The sequence below is a fragment of the Maniola jurtina genome, chromosome 10 (assembly GCF_905333055.1).
Source record: "Maniola jurtina chromosome 10, ilManJurt1.1, whole genome shotgun sequence".
Classification (NCBI taxonomy): domain Eukaryota; kingdom Metazoa; phylum Arthropoda; class Insecta; order Lepidoptera; family Nymphalidae; genus Maniola; species Maniola jurtina.
In genome coordinates this window covers 7,454,196-7,470,001 of record NC_060038.1, presented here as the reverse complement: position 1 = coordinate 7,470,001, position 15,806 = coordinate 7,454,196, and the positions used below count along the sequence as shown (strand labels likewise).

Genomic DNA, 15,806 nt, shown 5'->3' with positions numbered 1-15,806 from the left:
TGAATGTTCCCTATTCAGGATACATGAAATGTTTTTTTTTTGGTTCTAGATAATAGCATTTATGTCTTTTTAAATCCTTTCTAGGTGGGAATGCGTCTCCTAGAAGTGAACGGCGTTTCGCTATTAGGCGCAACGCACAATGAAGCGGTGAACGCCTTACGCTCGGCCACGAATGCACCTTTACATTTAATCGTGTGTCACGGTTACTCAAGACCCGAAAAGTACACCGTAAGTATTGTACAAGTTAGGTTAAGATAGGGATTTCACTGGCGCGTCTGAATGCGACGTATACACGTTCTGTACGCTAATGAGTTTAGGTACACGGTACATTTGTCCGCATCGAAAGAGAACACTGCATTATATTTCAATAGTATTTCGTAGTTCTGCATTTGTACGGTGCTTTAATATACTGCATTTCTTCAGTTTTATAAAAAACGAAAGTATTTAATAAAGTTTTTATTGCACCAAGTGGTAACACGTATTCACACTGGCAGGTGGCTTAGTCATTTTTTCTAGTTATAGTGAGTATCATTTTTATTAGGGATATAAATACAATAGTTCAAACGCCAATTTTTTTTTGTATTTTTCGTTTTTTTATTTTGATATTAACGTATTTGAGTTTCTACTGACTGATATACGAAATGTATGTTACACTGCTTTAGACTGTATGTGGGCTTACTTTGAGGAACACTGAAGTCTGTAACTGATCGTCAAAAGAATGCGAATTTCTTTGTAATTTACAGTTTTTGTAAATTTATTTTAAAGTAAATTAACGGCCTTTTATCAATATCGTTTATTTTGCATGCAAATTTATTTTAAGTTAATGTAACAATCGAAACTCACATTTTTAAAACTGGTATTGGCTTAGTTGGACGAAGTGTTTTAGAATACAAACTGTTGTGAGTGATGCTCATAATAATTAATAAGCTTTACCTACTTACGCGCGACTTTGGTCGGCGTTTTCTTGCCGTTTTAGAACCATTTCTAGGCCCTAAGTCATTTAGGGCAATTCTTAATTCTTATCTGGAGATAGAAAAAGCTCATAAATTCGTATTTCTAAAATTGAAAACTTACTGACTACACACACACAGACTATATTATAGACATTGGCGCGGTGTTAACGTACTTTTGGGTGAAATGACTTCTGCGAGCATCCTTAAAAACATAGCGGTATATAGAAATCTTTATAAGCACTAAAGGCTAACTGTCCAACTAAGTCAATGACCAGAGTAGTAGCACGCGAGTGTATCACACGCATGTTGGAACAGACCGGCAGCGAGAGCGGGACAGCGGACACGGGCGGCTCTCTCTCACACTCCACCTCGAGTCTGGACCGAGACGACACGCTGCATCAACACCAACAGGTTTGAAACCGCTTGTACATTTCTTTGGTAACCGTCTCTAGCGAAACCAAGAATCGAAGAAAACACGGCATTTGTCAATAATAGTATTTAAAAATTAGATATGGCACACACATCTAAAGTGAAGATTTAAAAGTACGATACTTGGGGCACAGTTGTAGAGTTGCTATCGTTTCTACTCTCGTGCGTTTTGTATCTTCTATCTTACTTATCACCGAGCACGAATTTTATACGCCACGTAATATGAACGTAACAGATATATTGCATAATATCATTAACATACCCACAGATTTCTATATTAAACGCTGCTATTACCATTTTTGCAATATTTTTGTCGGTATTTAACACAAAATGTGGATCTATTATATTCTTTTTTTTTGAACCTTACAAATCATGCGTTGTAGAATGGTGCCAAGAATACTGGCTGCATTTCCATGTTAAACAGACTGATACTTAGAGCGAAAATGAGCCAGGCCTTCTGTCATCAGATGAGGCAAATAACTGTCCACAGTGTATGTAATGTAGTGACAAAAGCAGGAAAAATTGTTAATTGCGTATGGGTTAGATGGTTTCAAACAGGACACGATGTTTTTCTTACACAGGAGCAGCATATGCGACAGGACTTAGTGGAATTTGAACATGAAAAGCAAGTTGCTGAAATGAGAGAAAAAACCACCCCGGAAAAGGTATCATATAAATGAAGTTGTCATTTGATTTTCTTACATTGATATACAACACTGCCACTGACAAAGCCAAACTTCTAAAGTAGCCGCGCACCGCTATCCCGCACCGGGTTAACGCGGGGCTGTGCGGGTTGTGCGTGGCGTCTCCACCTCGATTGTCATCTCGACTTGTCGTGTACTATAGATGATGCCTGTGACCTCAGCCACGTGAATTGAGGACTCATAAAAATCTTGTGAAGCTCTCTAATTTTCCAAGATTAAAAGTAGCCTATGTCTGTCTCTGGGTTGCAAGCATTCTATCTAAATTGGTTTAACGGATGGGACGTGACCATAAAACAGACAGAAAGACTCGAACAAACAGAAGGAGAAATCGGAAATGGGCACAGGATTTATTTCAGTTTTTGCTATTTAGGTGACCTAAATTAGGTCCTCGTATACCTTAGGAAGTTTGGCCAAAAACTAACAGCAATACGTTTGTCAGGTATTGGACATCGTGCACGCGGTAGAATGTATCGCTTTGGACCCCGCGCCGCCCACCTCGCCGGAGCCACAGCACAAGACCACCACCGTCGTCATGTCCAAACACACCCTGCAACCTCAGGTACGCGCCTCGACATAAACTCCTACGCTAAATATATCGAAACTACCTCCCTTTACGCTAGACCGCTACTGAATCTATTCTTATTATTGAAAGGCTAAATATCTGGCGGATTGCAGTCCAAATGCAGTCCATATGTACTACTCGGTCAAGCTAATTTGCACCTCGCTGGAATGCGGCGCCTCTCCCACTTCCCCACTCACCTCCCCCCGGTCGTCTTGTCGCGCCAGTATGGTTCGCATACCGTACCTAAGCGTCGTAATCATCGTTTTGCGTGTGACGTAATCAACGCGAGGTGCAAACTTAGCTTAACTGAGTAGTACATATGGACTGCATTTGGACTGCAATACGCCTGTAAAATTGCAATTTGGGTAGTATTATTACATTTCACGTAAAGCCGTGCCGCCAAGCGATTTAGCGTTCCGGTATGATGCCGTGTAGAAACCAAAGTAGTGTGGGTTTAACGAAAACTGCCATACCCATTCCAGGTTAGCCTGCTTCCATAGACTGCATCATCACTTACTACCAGGTGAGATTGCAGTCAAGGACTAACTTGTAGCTGAATAAAAAAAAAGAAATGCTTCGGAATTACCGACCGATTGCACAGCGCTTCTGCAAATCTAGTACGAGCACGCAATGTGAACTGAAATAAAACTGCATCCAAGCTACAATTTTGCATTCATCTTATAATCCAAATTCAGTCTGCCTGGATAGACAGTTGTAATGTTAAATAATGCTGCGTGCAATAAATTGCTAAATATTTAAAAATTAAGCTATAGATATTCTATTGGCTTGCACCAAATATTATGATATTTTCATTATTGATTTAATAGAAATGTAAAAATACTTCTATAGATACCGAAAATATTTGCTTATAGAGTATGTTCTATTGAAAATGACAAATTAGTAACGCTAAGTAAAATGTATTATAGAAGCAGATTGATGAAGTATATTGCATGATATTATTGAGTGCAGTTTTGTAGCAAAGCGTAAAATATTTTTGATAACGAGTTAAGGGTTTCTTAACCAATTTGCAAGATTCTTCTGCACGTCGGTTTTCTTGATAGCATGCACCCTGTATTATATAGCTTGCATGAAAATATTTTTCCTATTTCAAATATAGTAAGTAATCTACGTATATTTTGATTTATATTTAATATATCTTCCAAAATAAATGTTTACTATATTATATTGATGTAATATATTTTGTCAAGCGGGAAGGGTTTCTATTTACTTAGTTCTTTGATTGGATTTTATTTAGACTTTCGTATGATTTCGTTTTTAGATCCTATAAAACATTTCTATCCGTAGTGACTGGCTACGAGTATGTAACGTAGCTAAAAAACTGCATGATATCCTTCAGCTCAAGTATGTGTAAAAAGTACTCAAAATTGTAATGGAACTTTACGATGTACCCTCCTTTTGAACTTCAACTTCATAGCATAAGTATATTTACGTGATTATTCCTAGCTTATATCGATGTCGTTATGTGTTAGACAAATAGTTGCCACTAATGAGATAAATGAAATTATAGAAGTCGAGTCAAATATACTGACAATACGTATTACGTCCATTGCAGAAAGCATACCCTGACGGAATGGAAGGCAACACATAGTACAGCAATAATACATCTGTCCAATTAGTGTATATAGATAAAATATATGCGAGATGAACGGATATTTTAACTAATCATCATAATTGTTATAAATATAATCTATAAATACTGTTTTAATACATATGACTTAAAGTTTCGATTGGTCTGTTCCAGCTTTTTCTTACGAGTAATTACAACTTCTTACGCAAACAAAATAAGATCAAACGGAATTTGTTAGTTTCTTAAGAATATCGATTAATACCTATGGGTATACAAAATATATATATCTGTGTTGTGTTTTATGTATTATTATTTATTTATTAAAAAAATGAAATTTGTTTTAAATGATAATTAGATTCTTAAATAAGCTTGTTTGTTTAAAAAAGTCGACAGGCATTGTTATTGCCTTTAGAAAAAAAATGTCCGATTGCTATACATAGTTAGTCGGATACACAGGGACTACTGATTTTAAAAGCTGCTGGCATCTTATTTCTCTTTTGGGACTGTGCAAGCTCACAGGCTCCCTGTACCACGGCGACCACCTCCGATCCATTGTGATCGCCGAAGCCACTGGCATTCAAAGAAATGTGTATGAATGTGAACTTTTATCCAATTATTGACATTATATTAATAGCTAAAATTCAATGTATTGTCGTGTTCGCTAGCGGTAGACTTAATTATAGCATTTGCAATTAACAAAAATATTCCATATTCAAGTATGTTATGATTACTACAAGTGGATTAACTAGAGCTGACACGTTCACAATACTCACACAAACGCAATTTTACTATACAGCGTGTTTAAAAAAATCTATTTATTATTATGCGTGTCGCAGCTTTTGATATTCGTTTCTACGCTATAATTATTATTTATTAATGCATCTCTTTAATTGTTACTTAAATGTAAAATAAAAAAAACATCACACACAATCGCTGAATACTTCTTGTGACGTTAAATCGTGAAAATCTTTGATAAAAATAATAAGTTCCATCACTTTTATTACGTTGAATTGTGATGCATGAAATAGCAAAATTGATCATAAACTATTTCGTGAGATTGTTCTCATGGTTTGCCAATCCAATTTCTCTGAGAAGTAATTTATGCTAATCCCAAAATAAACAATTATTAATTATCGATTGACTAAGGGATTAGTTTAAAACAAAAATCATGCTGTAAATAAAGACACGCTTTCCCGTGTGCGAATGAGATAGAGAAACTTTCTTGATGCGTATGCAGTGCGATCATAATGCCTTGAGTTTATTCGTAGATACAAGCGCAATGTGTGAATGTGTGGAACGTGCCAGCTTAAGTTAAACACGTCTGTATGCTGTACATTTTTGATACAACTTTTTATTTTATGACTGATGTTTAAAAGGAAATAACTGTATTAAGTATTAAGATTACTATTAAGCATTAATATTCTTAAAGATAAATAACATATATTTTGGTGGTTTTCAATATATGGAAGTTTATCAAATAAGTACTTACTCAATTTTATGTAGCACTGGACGTGTTTTTGATTCCTATTATCATTGTTCCCAAACTCTACATAGACAGCTACATGGACCTATTTTACCAGTATATTATGTAATCAACTGATCATATATATTTACAAATAAATTACAATCATAAAAGTAATAATAAACTTACATGACCAATATTGTGTAATAGTCAACGTTTAGAAATATATACAACGGTTTTATTAATCCTATAGTCACTTGTACTCTGTATGCCTTTTGGATACCATTTTGTATCTAAACTTCTCATTTAATTAATTCTGTATTTAAATTTTTATTTATTAAAACTATACTTAAGAGTTTTTTACATCATAAAACAGTTAAAGTACCTTTGTATCGGCTGTCACAAAAATAAAATCAAAAAGAGAGAAAACACAAGTGTCTGTGGTTACATCTTAGAATTTTTCTAATATAAAATACTATTGATTTGTAACATCAACGGTAACCTTTTACGATAACTATTTCTTTTTATATGAATTTGATATTTAAAGTTCAAGAAAAGTAAAATCCGTTTTAATGTATCCAAAATCGATCTGAAAATCGAAATCAATGGAAAATCTTTATAATATATTCATAATAGAGTTACCGTAAAATGTTTTAGTTTGAAAAGTCAAATGATTGTGTAAATGTTTTTGCTGAGACATCATTGTGTAAAATTGTGTCAAATAATTGTAATTACATGACAAAATTTCATTCGAGATTGTGATCTTGGTACTTAACTGACTGATAGGTAGATAATATAAATACTTGCAATGTACAGTACTTAGGCGAAGTAAATCGATATACCTACTTATTTTATTATTTATTATTGGTCCGGGGTATGATAAGAATAATACTTATCATACCTCGCACTGATAATAATAATAATTGATCAGTATATCGATTTATTAATGGAACACGTATTTTAACCAATTTGTAAAAGAATCTAAAAACATTTTAAGATCATTGCAGTTTCTTAAGAATAATAAACTATTTTCAAAACATTGCTCCACGCCTTAACATTTTTTCAACTAATTACAAAGTATCAAAGAGATGACATTAATTTGGCCGATAATATGTCAGTTTTTATGCATATAACATTAATGCATTTGTTGTAATATTATGTGTGTTATTTTCGCATATTCCATTACTCTTTTAATTTATTGACAATAACTGTATATATTATCAAGATCGGTTCAACAGTTGAGCTCTAAAACAGTAACAAACAGACAGTATTACTTTCGCATTTACTGTAATGAATTACACATTAACTTTTGAAAACTTTGCCAAATTTATAACTGCCAATTATTATTTTGGATAAAATCTTTGTATAATATAAATTCATTGTCACCTTTACTTTGTATACAAAATTATTCTAATTGAAGTTATATTTTAGTGTTGAATTGAAATACACGTTGTTTACAAAAACTGGAGTTTTTCTGTATCGATTGTAAAATTTTTGTTAGCATAAACATAACATTTATTTTGGAAGATTTCGTTTGTTGCTTACTTAGTTTGTTTATTTGCCCTGTGATTATTTCAGTCGTGTTTTTCTTAAATATGCAGTTTTCTTGCAAGTTGCTTTTACGATTTGTAGAGACAATTTTTTGGAAATGATACAAAAAGTATCACCTATAAGCACAAGCAACATTTACACTTACTAAAGTAGAGTAATGAACATCGCAGTACAATATGTTGATTTGGTTAGTCGTCTAGTTCACAAGCGGCGCCACCGTCGCCACTAGCGGTGTTCACACAACAGAAAGTGAAGACGCCGTCGCCTCAGCCCGCCGCCGAGTCCCCGACCTCGGAGGGAACCCCCGTGGACCCGCCGCACCCCGCCCCGTCGCCTCAACCCGCCAAACAGAAACCTCAAGTGCCTCGCAAACCGCAAACGAAGCGAGTTAGTTTCACTTCGGAATCCTACGATGCATACGAACCGACACGGTCGACGAACGACTCGACCACCCCCCGAACCATACCGCATGGAATGCATGACGAAATCGCGGAGGAGTCTCCTAATACTAACGATGCATGCCAGGGACATAGCTCTTTACTAATACGAAATCGGCCCAAAAATATAGAGCTGACAGAAGTCAAATCGAGTCTAGTACGCTCCGACGAATTTATCATCCCTCCTCCGCCTCTGTTTGCGGCGAAAGTAAGTCAAAGTCACTTAATTCATGAAAAGGCACGAGAGGTAGATGACCCCGTAATCACTGTTGTTCCCGAGCGCGTAGTACTCCCGCTACCCATCGTGGCTGAAACAACTGTGCAGTCCTCTAATTCCACCAACTCTCCGGAAACAGAATATCCTCCGCCTGTCAATTATCAAGCTCACCCGAACGTAGAGTCTACGTTGAAATTAGACTCTGATCCTTTTCGATCTGTTATATTTTCAGAAGTGCTTTTGTCGCAAGTCTTCCGAGATGAACTTCCATTTAATAATAATAATGAATACAACGAATTATCAGCCAGCCCCATAGGAGAACCCAATCCGCCCGCATTATTGCATGCTCACTACAAAACTCTCCCCACTGTTTCGCATATACCCAACTCGCCATGCTATTTACATCCCGATAGGAGTAATTTCGAAGATATCCATGTTTCTTTGCGAGATTTAAGGAGCAGTAGCCTAGCATCTAACATGGTACATTCTACGACATATCCGCCCAGTAACCCGTATCCATCTCTAACGACAGTCGCTGGAACATTCAACCCATATACATGCACTCTTCCGGTTCGTATATCAAACGACATGTCTTACGCCACTTGTATACCGCCAGTGTCACCTTCATTAATTAGTTCTGTAGGAAAAGATATAAATGCCAACGTCACACAATCTATTCCAATTAAAGCGGGAGATGCGCCTAAAAATGTTCAATCAGAAAGAAGAGTGCGTTTTGGCGAAGTGATGACTGCGCCTGAATTCGATAGTTTTTCAAACGATTCGGCGTCAACGGGAGAAGGAAGCACTTCGCCCGCGCCCGCCTTGAAACCCGCATGGAGCAGCAATATCAAATCCTTCGCCATCGGCGAGGTAATCATTACTGTACGGCATCTTGCCCTCACAACACACAGCTTCTTTTGATTGTGTTCGTCGACTACTCGCCCAGAACTTACTAAAACACAAACGACTGGTTCATTGTTCCATACCCCATTGTTTTATCTCGTGTCGTCGTTAACTTGCGTTTTATTATATTTTGCATGTTACCATTTATATTTACTTTCTTAACATTGGTTATATTGCATTTTAGTACATTCATCGACAAATCGATTAACTATTGACTGCATGGGTGTTTTTAGCCTGGAGATGGGATTCATAGCTTGTACATAATATGTATGCTTTTTATTTTATTTATTTATCATAATAATAAATCATTTCACTATAATATTTAATACATACTACAATTAGAATAAAAGTATTAATGTTGTTTGGAACACTTGCAGGCTTCCCCACCTCAATCTGGTAATTTTGTGAAAGCGTCTGTCAGCGATAAGAAAAAGTTTTTCGAAAACGCAATGGAAGAAAGTCATAAATCATCGTCTAAGCCAGGTTTGTTTAAGCTTATTTATTAATTTTCAGAACATTCGTCGCTTCAGTCTTGACCTAAAGAACTTCAGTCCCTTAGATAACTATTTCGTGTTAACGAATTCTAAATGGAATACTAGATAATAGTGTCGCTAACGCTTTTGCACACAAACTCTTAACTAAAATGGCAGGTCTAATCTAGTTCTATCCTTTTCTGCGGGGAAAATTATGACAGAGATAGCAATGTTGTACACCATGCCTAAACTAAAATAACAGGTCTAAATGAGTTTTTTTACAATACTCTTTGCGGAAAAGGATAGCACTAGATTATACCGGTAAATTTAGTTTATTTTAGAGATCATTACAACAGATTCGCCCACATATCACCCAATTAATTTTAAACTTGCTTGCAGAAAAAGTGTTCACATTCTTATCAGCGGATGAGGTGGAGAAATTGAAGCAGGAAGAGGAAAGGAAAATGGCCACTCTGTCGCGCGCTGAGCTCAGCTCGTGGTCCCCAGGGGAGGACCGCCAGAGTGAATACAGCTCGCATTCGGACGATGAACCCTACGAGAATGGCCATAGGTAAGTCAGCATTCTTCCTATACCTATATACATTGCCAAGTTCATTCTAATATCACATCAGTACGCGCTATAATACATTATACTGTCGTTAAACAATTATTTTGTTGTTTAAACATTAAAATCGCAAACCTAAAATCATTAGCTTACTTGAACGTAAATCAACAATAACCTTGGTGGATAAAGTATCCTTTTAATAAAACAAACTTTTTGTCGATCTAATTACTGAAACGGATGGAATAGATCGATATACACCGACAAGAATTTTTGTTGTGACTTTGTTTTAAAAGATTTTTCCTGAATGCACATTGCAGTGTTTCTCTGGGTGGCGTTAGTCCATCCGCAAAATCGCAACGTCGCCGCTCTAACCGCGACGGATCGGAGAGTGAGGACGCGAGCACGCGAGCCGCTCGCCGAGCGGCATGGCGCGCCGCGCGACTCCGCTCACTCGAACAGGTAACGCACATTGTTGCAACTTTAAAATTAAAACTACCGGCGAGTATCGTTCTAATGTATGAATAAGTTACCGACTGCGTTCACGTCTGATTCTTGTCGATTAAATAGTCCTTGGTGCGTATTAACGCAGCGCATACAAGCAATACCATTGAAGTATAATATCCCGGATCTTTGATGTGCACAAACGCACTGCGTAACGTCCGTCATAACAACGGTGTGTTCTTATGCATAAGGCGTTAAGCCCGTTTAGTGATTCAAGTCGCGTCGAGTCTATGCTCGTAACTAGGCCTTTTGCATATTAATATCGTAAACGTGATAACAACCGGTAACTTTTTCGCGATTTGTTGCAATGAGTTTATCAAGGAAAATTGCAGAATAACATAGAATTGTCTCCTGAAGTGCTGCAAATGTCTATGAATGACATAAAATATCTTCTGTTTTCTCTAACCTTATTTAAACCTATCTTCCGATTGGTAAATTCCATAAAATAGCATGCTTCTATTCCATCGTTACTCAAACATAGTACTTAAAACATATGTTTCCCTTTGAGTTTCGATTCTCTAACATTCGATCCCAATCGCGTCTTAGAATACATTTTAACTCTTAACGTTTTAGGACGCGATTGAATCGCAAAAAGCAATTAAAAGCATGGTCGGTCCAGCGCATGAGATTGTAGAAGAGGTGCCGCCGAGAGATAGATCACCCTCCGAGGTAAACATGTTGCTACTCTAATCATACCCATTACCCACTGAATGTTGTGATAATCTTACCACAGGTAGAGATAATGAGACATTTCGAACATTTCCATTATCTGTATCTACCGTTCATAATATTCATTTTTTAATTAATAAAGTACTTAATATGTACGTCTGTTTTGGTCATTAACAAATTGGCATTGCAATTGTTTGGGGTTGCTAGTTTGAACATCAACTGAGACTTCCAATAATGTTTTACTGATGCCATTGTGGGGAAAACGGCTAAATACATTGCATTGTGCAAAGTTTTATACACTAAAGTCGACAACTGTCATCTACCCCATTATCGTAACTCACTTCCTATTAATTCATTGTGAGATAAGCACCATTAAACTTGTCTGGCTTTATTTGATAACCTATTGTATGTTTTGAAATAATTTGACTAAAATATTGTATTAAATGTTGTAACTTTGTGTTATTTGTGGTTGGGGATCGTTGTCGCTTCGCTGGCATAAACTGTTCGTTATACGGGGTGTGTATGTGAAATTGGCTTTACAAATTATAGAAATGGCCCCTGCCACGTATCGCGTTGCGTACAAAACCGGGCCAGATACTGGCCGTGAAGGAGAAGGAAAAATTGTTAGACGAGCGAATAACACTACGCACGGAGGAATATGTGTGCCCGGCCACCGGCGAGACTAAAGTGCGAACCGTCGAGTACATTGAGAAAGTTATTGAGAAAGAGGTACGCGACGCGTGACTGTACATGCTATACTTAGGACGCTGTACACAAGCAATGCCGTTTCGTGTGTGGTTTTATATTGTGTATTATAAACAAAATACGCTTAGCTTTTTACGTGCAAGTCTAAGACCATCTTACGATGACGGATTCAATGACCCAAGGTACAGATCGCGTAAAAGTCTGCTCAAGCGAACATACCATTCACACGTTGCCATGACGTAAACACAGTCATAGTAAAAAGTAGTAAATAAAATGTAATGCAATAGCGTGCATACATTGTGAGAAAGACAGAAAATGCAGAATGTTATAAGGGAAAGGTTACATACATGATATTTTGAAATAAATGCACACCTATTCTATAACAAGTGTAAATTAAAAATTTATAACACCCCCGACAAGTGAAGTTTACAGTAACTAGAAAAGAGGTGATAACTTTCAAACGGCTGAACCGATTTTCTTGGATTACAGCTAAGAACACTCGATCAAGCCACCTTTCAAACAAAAAAAAACTAAATTAAAATCGGTTCATTAGTTCAGGAGCTACGATGCCACAGACAGATACACAGATACACACGTCAAACTTATAACACCCCTCTTTTTGGGTCGGGGGTTAAAAGTAAGAAGTTCAATAAGCAATGTTGTGCAAATTCTTTTCGGAATTAAGCTACCTGTTGGCCATTAGATAGCATAATATTTTAGTTAGGTTACCATTGTTTGCGCGATCTGTACCACCTGTGACCACATGACTACGATTACCGACTGAGTGATGAATTTTACTGATTGATGTTTTAGTTTAAAATGTTACTGGGGCCTTACGCACATAATGTTATATACTAGGCATATTCGTGCAACACCGTATTTTACAGCGGAATAGATTCCAAACGTAGATAGATAAAACACGTAGTTCAAACACAACTAATTTGTAAATATTGTGGTGGCGTGAATTATTAAATGTTAAATTCTTTGGCAAATATTCAAGTAAATTGCAACTAAAGATTTTTTTACATACTAGAACGCGATTGATGGCGTGCGTGCAAAAATCCTTTGTTGATAATTTATTTATGTATACCGTTATATTGTGTCGTTTGTGTGTTGCATGATGTTTTGGCATGGCATGCTAATAATATATTAATTTATGTATTTGTCAGACAATACCGGGATTCTAGACACGGAATCTTCACCGAAAGAAATGGTTTGTTTCGTTTCTTTATATTGTGCTGTTTAATGGCAATAATTTCATACATACTATTTTAACAAAATGTCTTATTTACAATTTCTTAAATGTCTATTCACAACAGTTAAATAATTGCTTTCAAAAGTATGAAATTATTGCAATGGGCATTTCTATTTGCTTTCACGGTAGCTTATCCACCTAACATTTGTTTGGGTTCTTGTGTAGTTAGAGCATTATTTCTAAAGCACATAAAATTGACTTCTATTAATATGATAATTACATAGATAATAATTTAATCAATAAATAATAATTGATAAGAAATATAACCTCATTAAATATCATTATTATAGGATGGTAGCTAAGCCATTATAAAATGAAGAAATTAAAAGAAATTATTTTCTTATAACCACAATTTAAAAATATTGTACATAATATGTAGTAAGGCTGCTTTCAATTTACAGTGCGAGGCGGCCTTAAAATCCTTAAACATATATAATCGAGAGTACATTATTTTTACTTTCTCGGTCACAAATCATATCCATCTCATCCCAAAGTGAATTAATTTTAATTCATTTTTTTACATCATTGAATTTTTTTAGAACTTCACATAAAGCAAGGCAAATACATGCAAGGTTATACCTAACAGGTTTATTTTTAACTTGCACATTTATCTGTTTAACTGTACAGCTAAACCTGTATGGTACACTCTTGCATGTAGGGTTTTACGCAGCAATCATTTTACGCCCATGTTTAATTAGGTGGAGACGACGCAAGAGAAGATAATATCACTGGAACTAACGACCAGTCCCAGCAGTGAGACGGCGCCCACGGATTTGGAAGAAACGAGTCTCGACATAGAAGTTGATACCGGGGAGAACTCGCTCCAACCAGATATCGTGCAAGTCGTCAACCCTATGCTCGACGGCGGCGCAGGTCGAGTTACCGCGATCTCGGTAGGCCCCGCGCACAGGCTCACCCCCTACACCGAACACCAACAATAAACAACTTCCGATACATCCCAATAAGCATTCTTTTAATCGCAGTTAGGCATTTTTAATACCGTGAATCGGTTGATAGCAGTTGCCTATTATTTAATTTTTTATTTAGGGAGGCTTCTTATGGTTTTTATTAGATTCGAATTCCGCTAGCAATATTTTAAAATAGCCCGGGATTATTTACTTTACACATAAACGATGTCTTCATCGATTTAGTGTGGACCCGAAAACATTTTATAACTTAACGTCATGACGTTGTTAGCGATCGGTTTTTGTAGTCTGGATTAAATAAACTTCAACTCGGAATTTCTTCTTTTGCATTTAATGAGGCGACTTAATTAGGCGAAAAAGGTTGGAAACTTGAAAACTACACCCATGACAACGTAATCGGCTATCTAATAAAATATTATACAACCCGACTTACCTCGTTGAGGTTCCAACTCGAGCGTAGATTTCTTCAGCGACACGAACAACATTGAATGATTTTACATCTTAATTTGTATTATAACTGTGATAATAAGTTTAGAATTCCACCGACTTTGCTCTTATTATTTGTATGGAGACTCGTTGAGAAAATCTATCGTCGAGCAACATCTTTTACTGTGGCATTTTACTTTGATCACAATTTTTATTTTTTTATTATAATTTTGCATCGGAGGTTTGTGATAGATTTATCTATTTTGATAATATTATTTCTTTAAATACTTTACGTATGTGTCTTTTTTAATATTTTCATTCCGTGAAAGTTTTTACTGTTTGACTGAAAGTTGATGCTGTAAGGTACCTGTTGATAACAAAATTTAGAGAAATGATTGGATGATATAAATAAGTTCTTATGAAGGAAATGACACGAGATTATTTAAAACATAGTGTACATAATATACCATCATTTTAATGTATACTGTTGAATTATAAATGAACATACAGTTGTTCAGTAAAACCAACGGCAATTTTTGTACAGTTGGTATCATAGGACCGCCTTCTTGTGTAGTAATCTAGTTTTGTATTTCATTTTATTACTTAGTACAAAATGTTATTCGTGCATTGTCTTAATTCATACAGTATTTGTGTTAACTGGCGTATTAATAATAATTTAATGTTTTAATTTTATGTATGTGGTGCCTTAACCTCTCGTCTGTGTTGGCATGGATCCTTGCGGGCGGCTTGTCTGTGTTGTCATGGATCCATGCCATCCATGTCTATACTACCTTGCCTTCTTTTATTGGATTTTAAGCTTTATAGGTATTGAAATAGAGTTTAAAGTCTAATATTATAATATAGACAGATAAATAACGAACAATAAACAGTCATTCATTTCGTTCAAAGTACTAAGCGTTGCTTGGTACGTCCATTTGAATTTCACTTCCCGCGCGCAGGTGACGTCATTTCACACAGACAACGGAGATTTATTTTTAATACGTTTAACAGACGAGAGGTTAATTCCTCAAATAGATTACTGTTTAGTACGATTTTACTCTTTAAATACTAGTATACTGATTTTTTTAATAATATATTTGGTTAGTATGATACATAATGTTTTAACGAAATAAATTTCATAATTTATGCAGATAAAATAAATTAATCCTGCATTTGCATCCGAAGGCCGTTATATCGTTTTTTAAAATGTACATTATATTGTTCAATCTCAACAAAATGTATATTTCCGTTGATGAGTATGTTTTGGAGTATATTTAATGGTAGTAAACTATTGGTAGTTTTGACATATTGAATGTAAGAATGGTCTTAATGCGTGTACTTTATATCTTTTTAAGGCTCTAGCAATGTGGATTGTAAACTAATGAAAATATTGTATGTTTGTCCAATAAATGGTTTAATATATATTTTAATAAAATTATACGATTGTTTTATTTCTAACGAATATTGAAGATAGAATTAC

At 35.7% G+C, this 15,806-nt stretch overlaps 1 protein-coding gene across 15 annotated transcripts in view; it reads left to right on the top strand.

Annotated features, from left to right (window-relative positions):
* LOC123868811 (protein lap4-like) overlaps positions 1-15,030 on the top strand; it is a 97,810-nt gene extending 82,780 nt beyond the window's left edge. For 8 of the 15 annotated variants that reach the window (XM_045911426.1, XM_045911427.1, XM_045911434.1 and 5 more), the window contains 11 exons: positions 85-228; positions 1,269-1,364; positions 1,964-2,047; positions 2,526-2,645; positions 7,442-8,773; positions 9,184-9,289; positions 9,679-9,850; positions 10,162-10,303; positions 10,919-11,014; positions 11,564-11,743; positions 13,673-15,030. In XM_045911426.1, coding sequence (XP_045767382.1) covers positions 85-228; positions 1,269-1,364; positions 1,964-2,047; positions 2,526-2,645; positions 7,442-8,773; positions 9,184-9,289; positions 9,679-9,850; positions 10,162-10,303; positions 10,919-11,014; positions 11,564-11,743; positions 13,673-13,915 — 2,715 coding nt within the window. In that variant the 3' untranslated portion in view covers positions 13,916-15,030. Of the gene's footprint in view, positions 1-84; positions 229-1,268; positions 1,365-1,963; positions 2,048-2,525; positions 2,646-7,441; positions 8,774-9,183; positions 9,290-9,678; positions 9,851-10,161; positions 10,304-10,918; positions 11,015-11,563; positions 11,744-12,888; positions 12,933-13,672 lie in introns of all 15 variants that reach the window. The other 7 variants (XM_045911429.1, XM_045911438.1, XM_045911437.1 and 4 more) reach the window with 7 other exon arrangements.
* The last annotated feature ends 776 nt before the right edge of the window (positions 15,031-15,806 follow it).